General features: G+C 39.2%; 1 protein-coding gene across 2 annotated transcripts in view; it reads left to right on the top strand.

Annotated features, from left to right (window-relative positions):
- PIK3C3 (phosphatidylinositol 3-kinase catalytic subunit type 3) overlaps window positions 1-19178 on the top strand; it is a 69579-nt gene that overhangs the window by 10751 nt on the left and 39650 nt on the right. For both annotated transcript variants that reach the window (XM_071580841.1, XM_071580842.1), the window contains exons 6-13: window positions 815-910; window positions 8012-8083; window positions 9153-9257; window positions 9762-9854; window positions 10558-10743; window positions 14707-14861; window positions 16100-16187; window positions 17360-17427. In XM_071580841.1, the coding sequence (XP_071436942.1) occupies window positions 815-910; window positions 8012-8083; window positions 9153-9257; window positions 9762-9854; window positions 10558-10743; window positions 14707-14861; window positions 16100-16187; window positions 17360-17427 (863 nt within the window). The remainder of the gene's footprint in view (window positions 1-814; window positions 911-8011; window positions 8084-9152; window positions 9258-9761; window positions 9855-10557; window positions 10744-14706; window positions 14862-16099; window positions 16188-17359; window positions 17428-19178) is intronic.

The following is a 19178-nucleotide window of genomic DNA, read 5'->3' as shown; positions in this document are numbered from 1 at the left end:
TTTTTTAAGAAATAAGCCTATCCTCTTTTTTGTCCTCTTTTTTCTTTGTTGTTTTTCCCACTTCACTTACTGTAAAAGTACAGAAAAATAAAAGTTCCTAATTCCTAGAGCTGTGCTTTAAATAGAGAACCATTTCGCCTATGCTGGAAAGCCAATCCATTATTAATACATTAAATGAACTGAAATTGCTCACTGTAGAAAAGGGTGGGATTTTTTATTAAGTGTACGTTTCTGGTGGTGATTATGTATAATAACTTCTTTCTTGTTTCCCACCTAGATTTTAAAATTCTAAGCACTTCTAGTAGCTAAAGCATCTAAAAAATGCATACATGAGCAAATCTTCCTCTGAAACAGAATGAGCTGCAAATCTAATCTTGTAGTCCAAGCTCACTTGGCCTCTTTCATGGTGTTGGCTAAAACGTGATGGTTTTTGTCTTTGATATCCATGATTGTTTGTAATGATTTAGAACAAAAAAAGCAAACACCAACAACCCAGTGGTCACCAGGTTATTCTTTGTTGCATTTGTTTACACCTTTAGGCCACAGCTGGAAGCTGCTCATGGAAACAGTTTTTTATCTGCTAGAAGTGGATGTTTATCACAATGTGGGAATGTGAGGTAGTAAGAATGTCAGGAAGGAGGTGATATGGTCTCAAGTAGTGCTGTGAAATGATTAACTGAATAATTGCTACAACAACTGATAACCTAATTAATCAGTTCCAGCACAAAGGAAGTAAGGTAATTGCTGTACTGAGAATGCTGAAGATTGATGCCATGCAATAAATGATACACATCTGTGGTGGCTCTTTTCTCAGAGGGAAAAACGAAGTTCCAATTTTATGTACCTGATGATTGAATTCCGCTGCGTCAAGTGTGATGATAAAGAATATGGGATAGTTTACTACGAAAAGGTATGTGCCTTGCAGGCTTTATGATCATCTTTAAAAAGCAACATATGCACCTAAAATGGATGGTTTTTTTCTGACGAGGTGAAATACTCTGCTGCAGGATAGCAGCAGACAGCTGTCAGTGGGATCTTTTTATGTACATGCAAATCAAATAGTATAAATGCAGCAAGATTGCAGAAGGCAGTCGTTTGTGTAAAAGAGTTCAAGATTACAGAATTTAACAAGTGTGAGTGATTAAAAACTTTGTGATTTATAGTTCCTTCAGCCATCTAGCAGCACTTTCAGAGTAGCTGTAAAATTATGACTTAGATCAGGAAGAAACCTATCTGGATTGAGTGGTAACTTTGTAAAAGATGAGTTATTAAAACTTTGCACCAGAGATCTGCTGGTGAATATTTTCTGTAAAATGAAAAAATACAGAAGTTTAGTCTTTATATGCTGAAAATGCTGTGGAAGTAAATTAGTAAAACACTTCTGAATTGTAATGTCTTGCATCTTTTTTTGCTGCTTACAAAACAGATCTCCAAAGCAGTGCCTTCAATATTTTGCTTGAGATGAAATTTAATGGGATGAAGGATTAACTGTGAACTTAACAGGCATTGGAAGGCATTATCAGTACTTTGTGGACCTGTGTATTGTGGAAAGACCCAATTGGATAGAAAAAACAGTATATCCACAATCTACTTTAAAAAAAGTCTCTTGAATTTTTCAGCGTGTTTAGATTTGTAAGAAGTCAGAAAGTAATAATGCAGCTTTCTGGGAAACAAAGAATGTAGGAAAAGAGGCTGGTGTCCTTTTAAAATTAGAGGAATTGAGTTTAAGAAGCATTTTAAAATGTCTGTTATTCAATAGAAAAAAATGTTAATAAAATGGGAAATATATTAAAAATATTTCTATGTATGTGGACTGAAGAACTGGGATCTAACTTAAAATACTTGAAGAAGGTAGTGAAAAATACAGTAATAAATGACAAAAAGCAGGATTCCAAAAAAAATATTCTGAGAAGACAGACTAGAAGGTGCTTCATCTATATGATCTTGGGGGTTTTTGATTTCTGGGAGGGGTAGTTTGGGTTTTTTGAGGGAGCTGGGGAAGGGACAGTGGATTTTTTCTTTTTGTTGTTTTGTTTTGCTTTTAGTGTAGTTTCTTGGTGAATTTTGGTAATTTTAGTGAAGCTGTGCCTTAGGCAGATGTCCACATTAGCTCTTTACCATTTCTTTTCGTGGGCTGTAGTTGACAGTGAGACCTCTCCCCATGTTACAAAATCCTTTTTGCCTTTAGAATAGATTGCTTCATAGTGCTTCTGTAAACTCATCCTAGAACCAGCAATTGTAGAGACCGTGCTACTACAAAACTCCCTTGTGTTACAAATCACAGTGAAAAACCTACAATGTGTCAGATTCCCCCATGTGACAAAATAAAGTGATTTCCTTCTGTGGAAGTCAAGGAAATACTTGTTTGAAAAGCATAGTGACCAAAATATTGAAATGCTTTACTAACAGTTAGCTTTTTACATGAGAATGTGCTGTGTCTTTCTCAGGTGCAAACAGCAGAGCATGGCTCCTGTGTGGCTCACTGTCCTCTTGGGTCTTCTCATAAATGAACATGTCGTTCCTAAAAATGACTTCCCTCCCTTACCTCTGCCAACCTGCCATTATAGATGAATTATTCCTGATTAGAATCATAGAATCGATTGGGTTGGAAAAGATCTCCGAGATCATCAAGTCCAACCCTTGGTCCAACTCCAGTCCATTTACCAGATCATGGCACTCAGTGCCACGGCCAATCTCAGCTTAAAAACCTTCATGGATGGTGAATCCACCACCTCTGTGGGCAGCCCATTCCAATGCCTGATTACTCTCTCTGGAAAGAATTTTTTTCTGATCTCCCCAACTTAAATATCCCCTGGCAGAGCTTAAGCCCGTGTCCCCTTGTCCTATTGCTGAGTGCCTGGGAGAAGAGACCAACCCCTACCTGGCTAGAACTTCCCTTCAGGTAGTACTAGACAGTGCTGAGGTCACCTCTGAGCCTCCTCTTATCCGGGCTAAACACCCCCAGCTCCCTCAGCCTCTCCCCACAGCACTTGTGCTCCAGTCCCTTCTCCAGCCTCATTGCTCTTCTCTGGCCCTGCTCCAGCTCCTCAATATCTTTCCTGAACTGAGGGGCCCAGAACTGAACACAACACCCAAGGTGTGGCCTCACCAATGCAGAATACAGGGCAGTAAAATGCCTCCCTGACACCCGGCCCCATCAGATCTCAGAAGCTAAGCAGGGTCAGCCCTGGTTAGTACTTGGATGGGAGAACTCCTGGGAATACCGGGGGCTGTAGGTTCCAGTCCTGAGGACTTCACTGTCACTGTCCAAGCTCTCTTGGCCATGGTAGATGAACCTTAGGAGTTAAAGGGTGGGGCCAGTTCTGCGCACACTGTGCCTCACCTAAAGAATCCACTGCACAGAGTTGAAGGACACACCCACGTGGGGAGAGCCCTTCCCAAATCTTTGTTCACAAAGCCTAGCCATATAGATATGTGTATATATATGTGAATATGAATGTATGGCCTAACTTGGTGAACGCAGATTTGGGAAGGGCTCTCCCCACCTGGGTGTGCCCTTCCAGCCTGCTCAGTGGATTTTTTAGGTGAGGCAGAGCGTACATGAAACCAGCCCCATCCTTTAATACCTAAGGTTCATCTGCCACGGCCGAGTGATCTTGGACAGTGACAGTGAAGTCTTTGGGACTGTCACAGCACCCGGTACTGACCGGGGCTGACCCTGCTGAGCATCTGGATGGCAGGGAGGCATTTAACTGCTAGGGGATGGTCTCCACTGAGACTTGAACTTGCGACCTTTGGATTTGGGGTCCAGAGTGCTCTCCATTACACCACAGGACCGCCCCAATATGAATATATAATATATGTATGTATGTACACATACATATGTATTCCTGATTTACACACTTGAGTTTTTCCTTTATTTTTCGTCATTGTAGTTTTACAGATGTGCAAGATGCAGGAAGGGCGATTCAGACTTTGAGTGTGCATCTTTCTTTTAACAAATGTTTCTGAAGCGTGTTAAAAGTGCATGGAACAGTAACTTGGAATTGGTTGCTCTTGCAGAAATGCAGTAATTGAATGTGTAATAGTACATATTAGAGCTATAACTAACTGCAGTTTGAGGGATTTGTTGTTATCAAGTAGCTTTTCAGCAAGTTCTTGACCCTTTCCTGACAGCAGTAGGAAATGGTACATAAATTAGTGCCTGTTTTCTCAGTTTTGTCAGGCTTCCAATTACAGCCTGCAGTGTATGTATAGAGCATCACCAATCCACTGCACCGAGCATAATGAAAGTAGGTTCTGTTGTCACCTGCCTGTGACCGATAGTCAAAGTGGAGATTACTTGTCACAGTTTTGTTGATATATTTGTTTTCAAGTGTTTAGGAAGAACTAGCCTGTTAAACAGTGGCTGATAGAATTTGAGATTCTTTGACTCGACATTCAATTAAAATGAAGTGAAGTGGCAGTGTCTCTTTCCATGTTCTCTATTGACTTCATTTTAATACAGCATTCAAGATGTGAGGGATAGAGTCTGCTAGTAATGAGAAATCTCTTCTGATTCTCCACTTAGGCTGAAATTCAGTGTGACTTACCAAGAGCAAGTAACACCTGCATTTATCATTAATGTGTCTTTACACAGGTTTCAAGTGAAACTTGTGTTTGAATAAATGATTGTACTACTTCATCCAGTTTATTAAAAACAAAGAAAAAAAGTTGATTATCAGAGAATTTTTCATGTATTTAAAGAAAGAAGAAGTAGTGTCTGCATTGATTGTCCTTTTTGTGTGAGAGAAGTTGAATCTCATTGCTCTTTCTTGAAGTGATGTTTTGGTTAAAGAATAAGATAAATAGAACCTCCTTATTTATCGATGTTGCAAAACTGATTTTCAGGCAAGTACAGAAGAATGTTGCTGGTTTGGAAAACTGTGGAGTTTGTGAACTGTCTTAGATGGAGCTCTTGTATTTATATAAAATCACACGTACTGACCTTAATGTAGTGAAATACCTTTAAAGCTCTGTAACACAGCAGTTTAAAGCAAATTAGTGGTGTTTAGTGTTGATGTTGCTTTTGTTTCCTGGTGGCAGAAGAGGAGATCACCTCATGTTTCACTGTTTTGGGGAGTGATGCAGCCTAGAGAAGCAGATTCATGGGGTGAACAGGTTGCTGAAGGCCAAGAGTCTGCACTGTGTTCTCTTGCTCAGGACTGGCTTTCATCATGTCCCAAGGGCTGGATGGCAGTTGGCAGCTGGAGAATGTCAGGGATTTCTAAGGCTTCCATGACATTAACTAAAGCTCACTACATGAGGATGACAGGACAGACACTTCAAAAGCACATACCTGACCAAATTGAAGTGATAATTTAGGCACTGGTATGGTTTATGTTTGTTATGGTTTACAAGTTTGTATGGTTAGGGTTGTGCTGCAAGTGATGCTTTCCAGGTACGACAGAGTTGGAGCTGTGTATTAACCCAGTCAGGGGGATGGGTAGTTGAACAGTTGGCACCTTCACAAGGAAATTAATGTAACTTTGCCTTCCTGAGGTTTTCATGAAAAAGTTTTGCAAAATGTTAACTCCTGACACAGTTACTTGTCCCACAAATCCTTGATAAAATGTAATTTTATAGCCTTTGGCCAAGGTTATTTTCTGTTATGCAATGAAACACTGGGAACAGTTTTCCTGGTGCTTGACCTAAGAGCCTAAAGCTTTTCAGGTTTGCTGTTCAGCATAATATAACTGTATTTAAGGAGTTTAAAGAGCTGTCATTGTAATTGTTCTTTTGAAAAGTTCAAAAAGAGATGCCAGCAATGAATGTAGAAATCATTTTTTAACACTAATCTTGGCAAAAAAAATACCCAATTTTATTTTTAAAGGATGTTATTAGCACTTGGACATGAGGCACTGGAAGGCTTAGCACAACTTTTTAGTTTTGCAAGTAAGCAAACTTTAGACAATACTTCTTTTGTCATTCTCATCCTGGTGAGTTCTGAGTTATTAATAGCTGTCATAGACTTCTGATTGTGGGGTAAGTGTTCCACTTTTACCATCCTGAAAGCTTTCCTTTTACAGTTCAAGTATCTGATTTTTTTCACTTAAGGAAGGATGTAATAGTATGGGTGTTATTACTTCTTATCCCTAGAGAATCCATATGGGACATGGATGTTAAAGGAGTTGAATGCTTGTTAGTTGCTACTGAATCCAACCCTGTGTCAAGTTTCTCATAAGGGATTTTTATGGGAAGGTTTTAAACAGAGTAGAAACCTGTCACTGGGGCACTGGAATCCTTTGGTATTCTGTAAAGGTCAGATTGCAGCCTTTTTATGGTTTTGAATTGGAAGATAAAGATTAAGGTAATAGAAATCAGTCTGTTGCCTCTTGTTATCTGAGGTGTTTATGATGTTTAGGATTTCCCACCCCCAGCAATTTTGTTGTTTCTTTTTATAAACTTGACCTTGTAAAACTACATTAACATGATCAGAACATTCTATCTGAAGAGATGGCACAGGTTTAGTAAGATATGAATGTTGATCTGTCACTGGCTCCAGCTCAGTTCAGTCTGCTGTTACAGTGTTGCAGCAATACTTTGTTTTAACAGAAATACTTTGGAAATACTGTTAATTCTATGCAGTTAGGTCAAAGCTAAGTTCACTATTTAGGAAGTATGCCTTCCGAGCAGAGAAACTGTAAGTAAATGTCATCTTGGTGCTCTTCAATGTTTGCATGTGTGCTTTTTTTTTAAAGACTAATTGGAAAAGCAGTGTTCTGGGACCATCACCAGATTGTGTGTTCATTTCCCTTAGATACCAAGGAGGTCTGTGTTCTTACTGCTTTTATTTCAGCTGTAAAATTGTTAATTTCAGAAAGGCATAGTACACTGAGAAATGTAATACAAGTGTCTTTCTGAACGTGCATTCTAATAATAGGAGATATTTACTATAGTCAGCAACACACAATTTATGTAGTTGGAGAAAAAATGTTTCTCCTGGAAGGCTAATGGCAGTTTTAACTCATGTTTCTTGTTGGTGATGAATGCTTCTTTTCTTCCCCTTGAAACAAACCCCTCCTTTGAAAGTTACCTTTGAAAATTACAGAAGCAAAGCCATCCCAAGAGGTGTGCATATGTGATTCGGAAAAGACAAAAAGCAAAGATGGGGGCAGAGAGAAATCTGAGCAGGTTACTTCAAAGCTAATGTTACCGAGGGAAATGTTGATATATCAAAAAACTTGTTCTAGGCTGAAATTTACAGCAAGGAAAATGAGAACAAACTACATATAAATAGATCATAGCACACATTATGCTGGTGTTGTCTTGTTTTCTGTTTTACTATTTTGCATTGTCTTTTGAATGAATGTTGTTTTGTAGCTCATGGCAATTAATGCTTAGTTACACTTCTAAGATTCTAAAGCCCAAAACCACACTGCTGTGATAACCTGATGCTGACAAACAGAGTTGGTGGGTTTGTCATGTGGTGGCAGGCTTTTAATTTCTTTTTCTTTTGCCTAGTTCAGACAGGAATCTTTTAGCTTCTCACTTCCCTCATTTATCTAGCACAGGTTAGACCCACCTGAGGAAAGCATGTGGAACCCCTGGCAGATAGGTACATGTTAATCTTCCTAAATTTGTCTGTGTTGAACTTTTTAGGAGATTTTTTTTCAGCAACATGGTGGTTATTTCTAGGAGATAATTTAGTTTTGGTGGAAATACAGAGCCTGGTTTGGTGGCTCTTTGTGCTTCCAAAAAATACCTGTAATGATAATGGCAAAGTTTTCTGCTCATCTGTGATGCCAGCACATGGTGGTGAGTGGCCAAACTGTATCTCCTCGGTTGAACTTCTATTTTTCTTGCCACAATGTTTGTAATCTGGGAAAAACTTAAAAGAAAAATGATTCATCTTTTATTTTCTTTTTTCCCTTTATAACTGTCAGAAGTCAGTAAGGTGCAGTTGCATCATTCTTTCATTGTAGTACAAGTCACAACACACTAATAGGATATATGGGGTTTTTTATAAAACTTGAGATGTGTAATATGTCTTTAACTTTTTGTTATTCAGGATGGTGATGAGTCATCTCCAATTTTAACAAGTTCTGAAATTGTTAAGATTCCAGATCCTCAAATGTCTATGGTAAGCATACTTCATGTAATGCCCTCTGTTTTACAGAGTTGTTGCTGAACTTTTCATAAACAGATGAAAGCTTGATGTCTTAAATATTTTAAAATTCCAGTGGAAAGATGTATTTGACCAATTGAGAAATGTCAGTGGGTTTGAATTTTTAATCTTTTTCCTATTTCTGTTGCTGTATTAAAATAAAAGAATTGATTTAATTGTTATGTTATCTGCTCCTTTCCATACCTAATGAGCTTGCTTCTGAGATGTAGGAAAGCAGAGAAGGGGCACTGTTGGCAAAAGAGGTCAGAGGGTGGGAATATAAGGTAAGAGACAGCTGAAGAAGAGAAAAATAGAATTTAGAGGCTGGTGCAGTAACCATTGGTCACTTCATCTGTTAAAATACTTTCTCCCTACACTCTCTTGTATGTTGTCTTCCATGTAGACAGTGCCTAAATACAGTTCTAGAAAAGATTTCCATTATTGTGGATGCCAATTCAGTGGAACTGGTATTGGCAGCTTTGGGAACCTTAATGTAAGTGGGCTTGTACTGGCAACACTGTTTGAGCACTGTGTAATCTAACACTGCAAGAGCAAGTCTGACAATGCTGGAAACTGCCTTGGCTGCTGAAATCTCGTTGGCACTGTGGCTCCTATTGTGTCTCCTACTGTTGCTAACATGGTATTAACAGTGGGACAAGTTTTTGAGATGTTTTTCTTGCATACAAAGCTTTATGCTGCAAACATCATCCTAAAAAGATGTTTATGAACTGTCTAGCACGTTTGAGTGCTGTCAATCACGGATGTGTTGACTGAAATGCTTACATTTTGCAGCAATTCACCAGAAGGCAAGGTAGGATTTGTTAACTGTGTGAAGTCATAAGCTGAAAGAAACCCTCAAAATTCCCAATGAACCTTCATGTATTATTAAAGCAGTTTTTTGTAGAGCAAAAGGAAAAAAAAGTCGGAAGACGCTGTAGTTTTAGATGTGAATTTTAACTGCCATGCATTTCCCAAGAGACTGGTGGTCTTCACTAGATGGTTTTGTTTCAGTAGTAATTTTCTCTGACTGACCCTCTGCATTTAGGAGAACTTAGTAGAAAGCAAACATCACAAGCTTGCTCGAAGTTTAAGAAGTGGACCTTCTGATCATGACCTGAAGCCAAATGCAACTACACGAGATCAGCTTAATGTAAGTCAGTGAAATGATGGGTAAATGCAATTTTGTTAGATAGGTTTGTAATATATTTAATAATACACTATTAGTAATGATGTATTTTATTGATGTCAAGTTAATTTCAGTTTATAAGAAACAATTAACCATGAAGTGCTGTTTGTTACAAGTGCTTAGTTAGAAGGGCCCAATGCAGAAAGGAACAGAAGATACTTGCTCATTTTTTTAAAACAGTTTTAGGTAGGTAGGAATGTATATTTGGTACATACCATGTAGGTGTGAATGGTCGTCTTAAAATAACTGTATATGTTTGCCTGCACTCTCAGTTTAATCAAACATGCAGCTAAGGAGCATCACCATGATAGCATGAGAACTTTGTGTTGTTGGAAAGCTTCTTTTTTATCCCCTAGCTGTTTCTGTGTGTTGTCAGTGTCATGCTTTGTCACAGAGTACTCCATTAACTTTCTGCTTATTTGCCTGTTTGAGTTTTTTAAACTCACTTTCTGACCATGTATCTGATAGATCATAGTGAGTTACCCACCAACAAAGCAGCTGACGTATGAGGAACAGGATTTGGTTTGGAAATTCAGATATTACCTTACTCATCAGGAGAAGGTAAGTTGAATCATAGAATGGTTTGGGTTGGAAGGGGCCTTGAAGATCATATAGTAATGATTTGAACTATTTGCATAAGACTTCTTGGTGCAAGAAGTGCATCATCTGGCAGTCATTCTAAAACATCCTGTCCTTGTGGAGATACAGAGCTTCAATGTCTCAGAAGCTAGTCAAGATTATTCTATTTTTTCTGTAATGTTACTGCTTTAAAAATTAGTGACTGCAATTTTTCCTCTTTAAATCTTATGAACTGGCTATTAATACCGTAGTCGATGTACAAACACTGACTGTCAGCTTAAAACACCAATGTTGCCAGTTTGCTCTTCAGAAAAAAAAATATGGAAGAGGACCTTCTTCATCACTTTCAGACAAGAGTTAGCATTATCAGAGTAACTAGCAGCACACCAAAACCCCAAAGTAAATTAAATCACTGAATAATCCCTCACTGGGGGCATTTTTTATGTAGTGGTAGTTGTGGTAGAGCAGTAACAACTGGCTTTATGTTTTACTTGGGTAACTCAGGTGCTGTTTTTTGGGACATGTTAAAACAGCTCAACTTTGTATTATCACTTGTTATCAGAAAGGTTTGTGCTTATGTAAATATAATCCAAATCGTGTTCTACCTGAATGTGACATTAATTTTTGAAATAATTTCCTTAGCTTGACTTTTTACGTACAAATTGTCCAATTCCTTTCTGCTCAGGCCCTAACAAAATTCTTAAAATGTGTCAACTGGGATCTACCACAAGAGGCAAAGCAAGCCCTGGAGCTGCTGGGCAAGTGGAAGCCCATGGATGTGGAAGACTCCCTAGAACTTCTGTCATCCCACTTCACCAACCCCACAGTTCGGCGCTATGCTGTCGCCAGGCTTCAGCAGGCTGATGATGAGGTATTCACTGGTCTCTGGATGCATGGAAAAGTCAGCTGGTCTTACTGACTATTTGAAATGTTTGCTACTTGTTTAAGCATTTAAGGGAGTAATAGTGAAGGAAAACAAAAAATAATTTGCTGTGTTGCTGTTTACTGTAAGCTCTCTGTGGAGCAGAGTCTTCACGTTTTAAGTGTCACTGATTGATAATTGTCTTAGCATGAAGGGCCAGTAATAGCTAGTTTTGTCAAACAAGATAAAACAGCCCTATGTGTTCCCCAGAAACCATGATAAATTTTGATTGTTAACCTGCATGGAAGTGCTCTGAACGTAAATAGTCCACTAAAAGATTTTCAACAAATCCACCTGGTAAATTGAAACAATATATTGTCATACTCTTCTGCTAAAGAAAATGAGCAGAAAAGCATCTATGGAAATAAGGTGTTTCTAACTGTATACAGATTAGAATATGATAAGCTGTGATTTGTGAGTTGAGCCCATGTAACAGAATGTAATCTGTTAATTCTTAAAGATTTATGTATTTTATTTTCTTTTGACAGTACAAAAACCAAAGCCATGTTTGAATGTATTACTGTGACTGAAATCCTTGTCAATCGGTAGAGTTTAAAATACAGAGCATAAATATATTTTTTCAAGCCTGCTTCAATAGCCAAAGTCATACTGCTTTGACTTTAAAAATGTACCTTTTACAAAGTATTTGAAGACAGCTAAACAAAGCAAACAGTTCATTTTAAACCAGTGATTAAAATTCTGTTCTTCAGTCTAAAGGAAACCAGATACGAGCTGTTTCTCTTTGGATCCCAGTTACACAATGGATTAAAAAAAAAAAAAGTCCCTAAGAGATGAGAGAATCTCAGTTATTGATACCCTACCCCAGAGTTTGTTTGAATTTTCTTCTTGGGAGCCACAAACTGGAAGGGGTATTTTGTGAATGCTGAGAGCAAGTTGGGCAATTTAGCTAAAGAGAATTTTAAAGTAGTAATTGCATTGAAATATTCACTAAATTAGCACTGACTGTCTTTGAGTGACTAAAAACAGTAGTATGATGTCTTGGTTTGAGATAAGCAACTGCCAACCCCCCCAAGCACAGAGAGAAAAGCCTCCCTCCTAACACCAGGGAAAGGGAGGAAAAGAGAGGGGAAAGAAAAAAAAACACTTCAAACTGCATTTATACTAAATCTACATATATTTTTCACAGAAAGAAAGAGACAATTAGAAGAGAGTACAAATATACACTCACACAAGTCTACAACAACAAGTTCCCCACCTCAACTTCTTAACGAACACACAAATTCTACTGTCCCAACTACACACCACTTAAGAAGAAGCTCACTCCCCAGGGAGACAAACCCAAGCAGAAAGGAGAGACCCAGAACAACACATTTTACTTTCCTGAGGTACCCTGTGAGCCAGTGGTGGGCCTGGTCCTCTCCATCCCCCCTGGGACAGCATCGTGCATCCTCCCAAGAGGAAGGCTGAGAAGCCACTGACTTAACCACTCCCACACTGGTTCCCACTTCCCTGGAGATGATGTCACAATGTGGTATGGAATACAAAGTTACTGGCTAGAAGAGGTCAGCTGTTAGCTCAGCCCAGGTCACGCCAGCTGACAGCTTCGGCCTAATCCAAACTTCAGAGCCCAAATCTAGGCCCACCTAGGTGAACCCATGACATTCTCCACCCCTTATTCCATACCATATTATGTCACTCATTTCTTAGGTTCTCATGCTTAAACACTGTATTGTTCCAGGGCTGTTTTCCACCCCTCCATAATGTGGCTAAGAGTCCATTAGGATGGGGTAGATATTTCAGACAGGAACAAAGCAGTTCAACTCAGGTCATCTTATCTGATGATTCATGTCTTTTACTAGGGTTACCATCCTCTCCTCAGGAGTCTCTAGTTTCCCACTGGGGTTAGAATAGTGTTCACAGTCGAATCCACCCCTTGGCCTCATCCACCTACAGGTGGTCTGAGGCATCATAGGCCCATTGAGCCAGGAACAACCCTCCCCCAGCCAGTCCAGGGTGTGATGTTCTTCATCGGCTCGGCTCTTGGGCACATCAACACTCACACGACGGGTTTTCAAAGATTCAACTCAAACCACAGTGTCCCACTACACATCAACAGCTTACACAGGCTTCTCTTCATGTGTTTCTCCTCGGTCACACAGAAGTACTACAGTTCACCATGTGACCCATCCCCCTTAGCAGCAGTCCTAACAGCTTTGGCAGCCTCGGAAGCAGCCCCGACAGCAGCACAAGCAAGCAGCAGAGGCAGAAGCAGCCCCGACGGCTCGCCAGCCCTGGCTCGCTCGCAGCCCTGGCTCGGCTCACAGCCTCTCATGGCTCGCAGCCTCTCATGGCTCGTGGCCTCTCACGGCTCGTGGCCTCTCACGGCTCATGGCCTCTCACAGCTCATGGCCTCTCATGGCTTGCAGCCTCTCACGGCTCACAGCCTCTCACGGCTCGCGGCCTCCCCCGGCTCGCTCGCAGCCCTGGCGGCAGCCCCGCCAGCGATACTCTGGCTCCTGTGGGTCGCTCAGCACTGCGGGCGCTGGTTCCGGGTGCCGCATCTGTAGGGTTCTCTGCAGGGGGTTCCGTAGCTCCTCTTTTCCTCGTTCACTGGGGTCTCACAATGGCAAACACGCTTCACAACTGTGGATAACCTTAAGAATAGTGTTCACGGTTAAATCCACCCCTCGACTTTATCCACCTGGAGGTGGCCTGAGGCACCATGGGCCCATCGAGCCAGGAACACCTCCTCCCCATGCCAGTCCAGGTGAGATGCTCCTCATCAGCTCCTGGGCACATCAGCATTCACATGATGAGTCCTCAGGGATTCAACTCAAACAGCCGTGTCTTGCCACACACGAACAGCTTACATGGGCCTCTCTTTTCTGCAGTGGCTACAGTCACATCAGGCACCAGTCGAGCTGTTTGAACTCACAAAGACAGTGAAACAGTGAAAATGAGCATTCAACAGCAAGGGAGAGTTGTTTACATTTTCTGTTCTGGATGTACTTAAACAAGGCACTTATCAATCTATGTTTCTACAACAATCCTCCCGGGAAGCCTGCCAAGATTCTGGGACACCTGCCAAGGTCCTCCGTCGCTCCCGGGTTTCGGCACCATTAACTGTCTTGGTTTGAGATAAGCAACTGCCAACCCCCCCAAGCACAGAGAGAAAAGCCTCCCTCCTAACACCAGGGAAAGGGAGGAAAAGAGAGGGGAAAGAAAAAAAAAACACTTCAAACTGCATTTATACTAAATCTACATATATTTTTCACAGAAAGAAAGAGACAATTAGAAGAGAGTACAAATATACACTCACACAAGTCTACAACAACAAGTTCCCCACCTCAACTTCTTAACGAACACACAAATTCTACTGTCCCAACTACACACCACTTAAGAAGAAGCTCACTCCCCAGGGAGACAAACCCAAGCAGAAAGGAGAGACCCAGAACAACACATTTTACTTTCCTGAGGTACCCTGTGAGCCAGTGATGGGCCTGGTCCTCTCCATCCCCCCTGGGACAGCATCGTGCGTCCTCCCAAGAGGAAGGCTGAGAAGCCACTGACTTAACCACTCCCACACTGGTTCCCACTTCCCTGGAGATGATGTCACAATGTGGTATGGAATACAAAGTTACTGGCTAGAAGAGGTCAGCTGTTAGCTCAGCCCAGGTCACGCCAGCTGACAGCTTCGGCCTAATCCAAACTTCAGAGCCCAAATCTAGGCCCACCTAGGTGAACCCATGACATATGATAATTCAAATCTTTTGGGAGTCCCACTGCATTCAACACCAGTTTTTTCTACTGTATATTGTTAGGGAGACCTCAGTTTCCATATTGTTATAGGTCGCTCAATCAAGTTTTTCCATAAATCAGAATTTTGAAAACATAATGGAATTCTAGTTTGCTTTGAGTGACACCCTTAATTCTTTTTTTTTCCCTCCATAGGATTTGCTGATGTACCTGCTACAGTTAGTCCAGGCACTGAAATATGAAAACTTTGATGACATAAAGAATGGACTAGAGCCTAGCAAAAGGGACAGTCAAGGTTCAATGTCAGAAACTATGTCAACATCTGGAACTAATGCTGCAGAAATAGACAGGTAAGAAGCTTAGGCTTCCAGCAGAAAAGCAGAAACATGTAACATTCTAAGCCATCAAATTCTTTCTTCTTTTTAGGAATCTTTGCATGTTCAGTACATTATTTTATAATCTGAAGCAGTGACAGAAAAAGAAAATTAACCCCTGAGAATTCACAAAATGTGTTTCCTGATTACAGATAGTTTAGAGAGCAAACATTCTTAGTCTTGAATTTGTGGATTTTGACTTCACTGCAAAAAGGAAGACAACACCTGGAGAGCAGGAAAAACACTCTTGTTGATTCCTTCGGTCCTTGGAAAAGTTAGGGTGCCTTCAGTGGAGTTCTGAGAGGCTCCACTTTTTACTTTCATCACAGAATATTAAAGTCCAGTCAGTCTGAAATGGAAAGAACTTTCATCCAGTTCCTGCAAAAGATGATGTAGGGAGAGAGCTGGGGAATCACTTCTTGTTCTTGCAGGAATCCAAAAGGAAGACTGAGATATCTAATTAATAATGTATTAAGCAAAGTGCAAAGCAACTTGATTAACCAAAGTCTCCCGTGAATACTTTTTACAAATTGCCAGCATTTTTAGTTTTAAGCTTCTTACCACTTGCATGGTAAGGTATATTACATTAGGGTATATTTTTTGTGTTACAATTCTATACTTTCTCATTGCTCTTGCTGTAAAGCTGTAGAGTGGGTGTTCTGGAATGTGTGGTGTATTTTGAGGCTGCAATGATACTTAGACATTAGTAGAGCTGTTTGATTACTTCCTTTCAGGTAAGTTAACAGTCTGAAAATTTTGCCTTGCAAATACTGCGTTTGTCTACTCTGTTGTGTATAGTTGCATTCCAAAGACAAGTGCTTGCAGGTGTTGTGTATTAGCAGTTTCATCTTAAGCACATTAGAAAAAAGCTTCTCCTGAAAATGCAGATCTGTTAAATTCCTATCTGTGTCTGCTGATTTTGTATAGAAGATGAAACAAAATGCAAAGTTTGATGTAAGTGAATGTCCTTCACAGCCGTAAACTGTATAGCCATCCATGCACAGATTTTTGCTGTTTTCAGGAACTGCAGCTGTCAAAGTTGCTGTTTAGCAATTTATTCTGAAACAGGGTTGGCATGGTACCTTCAGACTTACTTCTCTTCCAGTTCTCTGAATGTATATGCTGTTGAAGTGAAAATCAGTATTTCCATGCACGCTCCCTGGCCCCCAAGCAAGAACTTCGAATCATGCCAATTACGTGCTTTCCTTTTGCAGTTCCCAGATCATGAGTCCCATTCCACCTGTCTCCTCACCACCTCTTACATCTAAGACAAAAGAGCTTGCAGAAAATGAAAACCTTGATGTAAGTCAGATTTACCTTGTATTTTTGATACTTTTTTAGTGACCTCTTGCTGTTTCTAGCTTTTAATGAATGTTTTGGTCTTTCTCCTGTGTCATGCTGGATATTTAAAGTGCCCAAAGAATGTAAAGGTAAACTTAATGCTAAGAAAATAGCAATAGCTTAACTGAATTTTTTTTACAGGCCATCTATTTGTATGTGTTGTCATACTACTCAAAACTAGGGAACTAGGCATTGAATTTTTCATAAAATTCCCTTCTTTGAAGGACAAAATTGCTGCAAAAGCTATCACATCAGACATAGGCAACTACATGCGCTTAAGGTGTTTTAAAGCAGGTGTTTTTAATGGAAAACAGTTACACAAATGTTTTAATCTCTGTAATCTGTTCTTCCTGTTTCCATATTCCTTGGCATATCATCTTTTTTGAACCTGAGTGAGACACTGTTGATTTATTTCTGCAAAGGATTATATTTAGTTTATGCCACAGTATGAGAAGAGTAATAGAAATGGGACTGGAGGGAGGGAAAAACAGAAGTTATAAACAGTTGGAGGGAATCTAGTTTTATTACAATATGCAGATTAATTGGCCTTTGAACTAAAGATCTATCCCCTTTTGCAAATCTTCCGATTTGACTCTCAGTATTGAATGAAAATAAGCTTAAAATTGAGCATATCAGTAAAGATACACAAATTTCTTGTTAGTTGAAATATTAAACCTTAAAGAAGCAACTAAATGCTGTGTAGCCTCTACATTTTTTTTTCTTAAAACTTAGAATGTCTTCAAGATTTTTAGATTCTCTGGTTACAAAACAGGGTAGGAAACCAATTTTGGTATTGAATTTTACAGCAAGAGATAATTGCATAAGAGGAAAGTAACATATAAACAGAAACTTACATTAAATGTTTATTTTTAGGGAGCATCATGTACTCTTGATATGTTGGTAAATGCGTTAACTGGAGCAGCAGACTTATTTTTTCTTCTAATGGTGTTGATGTATTTGAAGTAATATTAAAACTAATATTTAAATACGAGGTTCAATTAGATTCTGATTTTATAAGGGAATATATCTCTCAAAACTTTGTTATGTTGATTTGGATTTGTTTCTAAAGTTTGTCACTCTCAGGTGCTTAGACATCTTCATAACTTAATTTTGCTCTTCTTATATCCCTCCAGCAAGACCTTTGCACTTTCTTGATATCACGAGCATGCAAAAATTCCACTTTGGCAAACTACTTGTACTGGTACGTTAGAAATGGTTTATTCAGACTGTATCAATATGTAAGTGAAATCAAAGTGTAATGCCTAGAAGGATGCTCAGGAAAAGATGACCTGACTAGAGAACTTCAGAACCTCAATTTCTGTTGGGGTGAAATAGTATATTTAAAATAATATGCATTTGAACATAATAATTATTGAAAGGATATTTTTAAAATGCACAAATATGCTTCACTGTTAGACAGAGAAAGGTTATGTCTAGGTCATTAAGTACAGGGTTACAAAAAACAGCCCAACTACAGCCTGTAAGTTGTCATTCAAATTGTTCATTGTGTCATGGAGAAGATACAGTTCATCTTCCACTCTGCTTTTCTATTTGTTTTGTGTTTATAGTTTTGACAGTGTTGGGTAGAACATTGAAGTTATGCACTTGAGTATTAATCATGAATGTATTTTATGAAGGTTCATAAAGCACTAATTTTTTTGTTCTAATTTTTTGGGGGTTCCGTTTTTGGTTATGTCATAAGCACAAACAAAATGTCATTGCACATATGTGCTTTCTGAGGGGAAACTTTGGTTGTAAATGCTTCATCTGGGCAGTTGAGAAGGAGGATTAGTTAGCTAAGGATCTTGTGTCACCTCTCTGGTTTAAGAATTAAATTAGATATCTAAAATAGTTGTCTGAAAGCCTTCTGAGTAAGCATTTGCGGATAGGAATCACCTCATTTGAAGAAAGCTGAGATGAATAGAGCTGTGCCATGTGAGTGTGTGTATATTAATGTACATATATCTGTATATACACAGCACACAACTATTTACTTGTATTTTAAAATCAAGAGCTTAAGTGCCTTTTGCGTGGCTAAACCCAAGTCAAACAATTTCCATTTGTATCCTTTGTTGCTGCATCTAATAATTAAATACTAATACACATGATCCTTTGGTAATGTACTAAGAACATTAATGTTAGAGAAGCTGTGATAGGGAATGAAGTGTGATAGGTGATGTAAACATAGCACAGTTCTTACAAGAATTCTGTAACCTATCCTGAGAAAGACTCCATTTATAAATGTAATTTCTAACTTTTATTATTTCATTATTTTTTTACTAGCTTGAATTTTAAGACATTTCAGTGCATGACTTAGGTACCCTTGCTAACAGTGATTAGTTCTGTGGCTGTGGCTAAAGATAATGTTTGGCTTGAGGAAAAGGTGATATTAAATTTAAATTATTAAAATAATTGCAGCATGAATTGATGTGAGTAGAAACCAAGTGCTTGACCTAATCAAATAGTCTTCATTAAGATAAGTGTTGGTATGTTACCATATTTCAATCATGTTGAAACTGTTCACTTAAATTCTGACAACAGCTCAGACATTCAGGCTACAGAAAGTTCAAACATCCATAACTCTGAAGTTTTTGACTTATGACTTGGAAAAAAATTCAACAAAACAAAAAAACACAGCAAAGCAAAACCCCTAGTCAATTTATTCTTTGTTTTCTTTCCAGACATCTCAATTTCTCAGTGACAAAATACGCAGCCACTGTTTGAGCTGACATAGCCATAAATCCTCATGGCTGCTGATCAGTTATATGTTTCAACTATCTAGACACAGCATGAACCTAAAATAATCAATGAAAAAAGTACAGTAACCCTTGAAAATCAAACCTTTTGCTCATTCACTTGTCATTGTAAAGCTATTCTGTCCTTTAACAGCACCCTCAGAAGTCAGTGCTTCTGCTTTTTCTGTCTCCTCTTTGCACATATAAGACACCGATT

This window comes from Pithys albifrons, chromosome Z, assembly GCF_047495875.1.
Source record: "Pithys albifrons albifrons isolate INPA30051 chromosome Z, PitAlb_v1, whole genome shotgun sequence".
Classification (NCBI taxonomy): domain Eukaryota; kingdom Metazoa; phylum Chordata; class Aves; order Passeriformes; family Thamnophilidae; genus Pithys; species Pithys albifrons.
The sequence above is the reverse complement of the archived record's forward strand: the minus strand, read 5'-3'. Positions and strand labels throughout refer to the sequence as shown.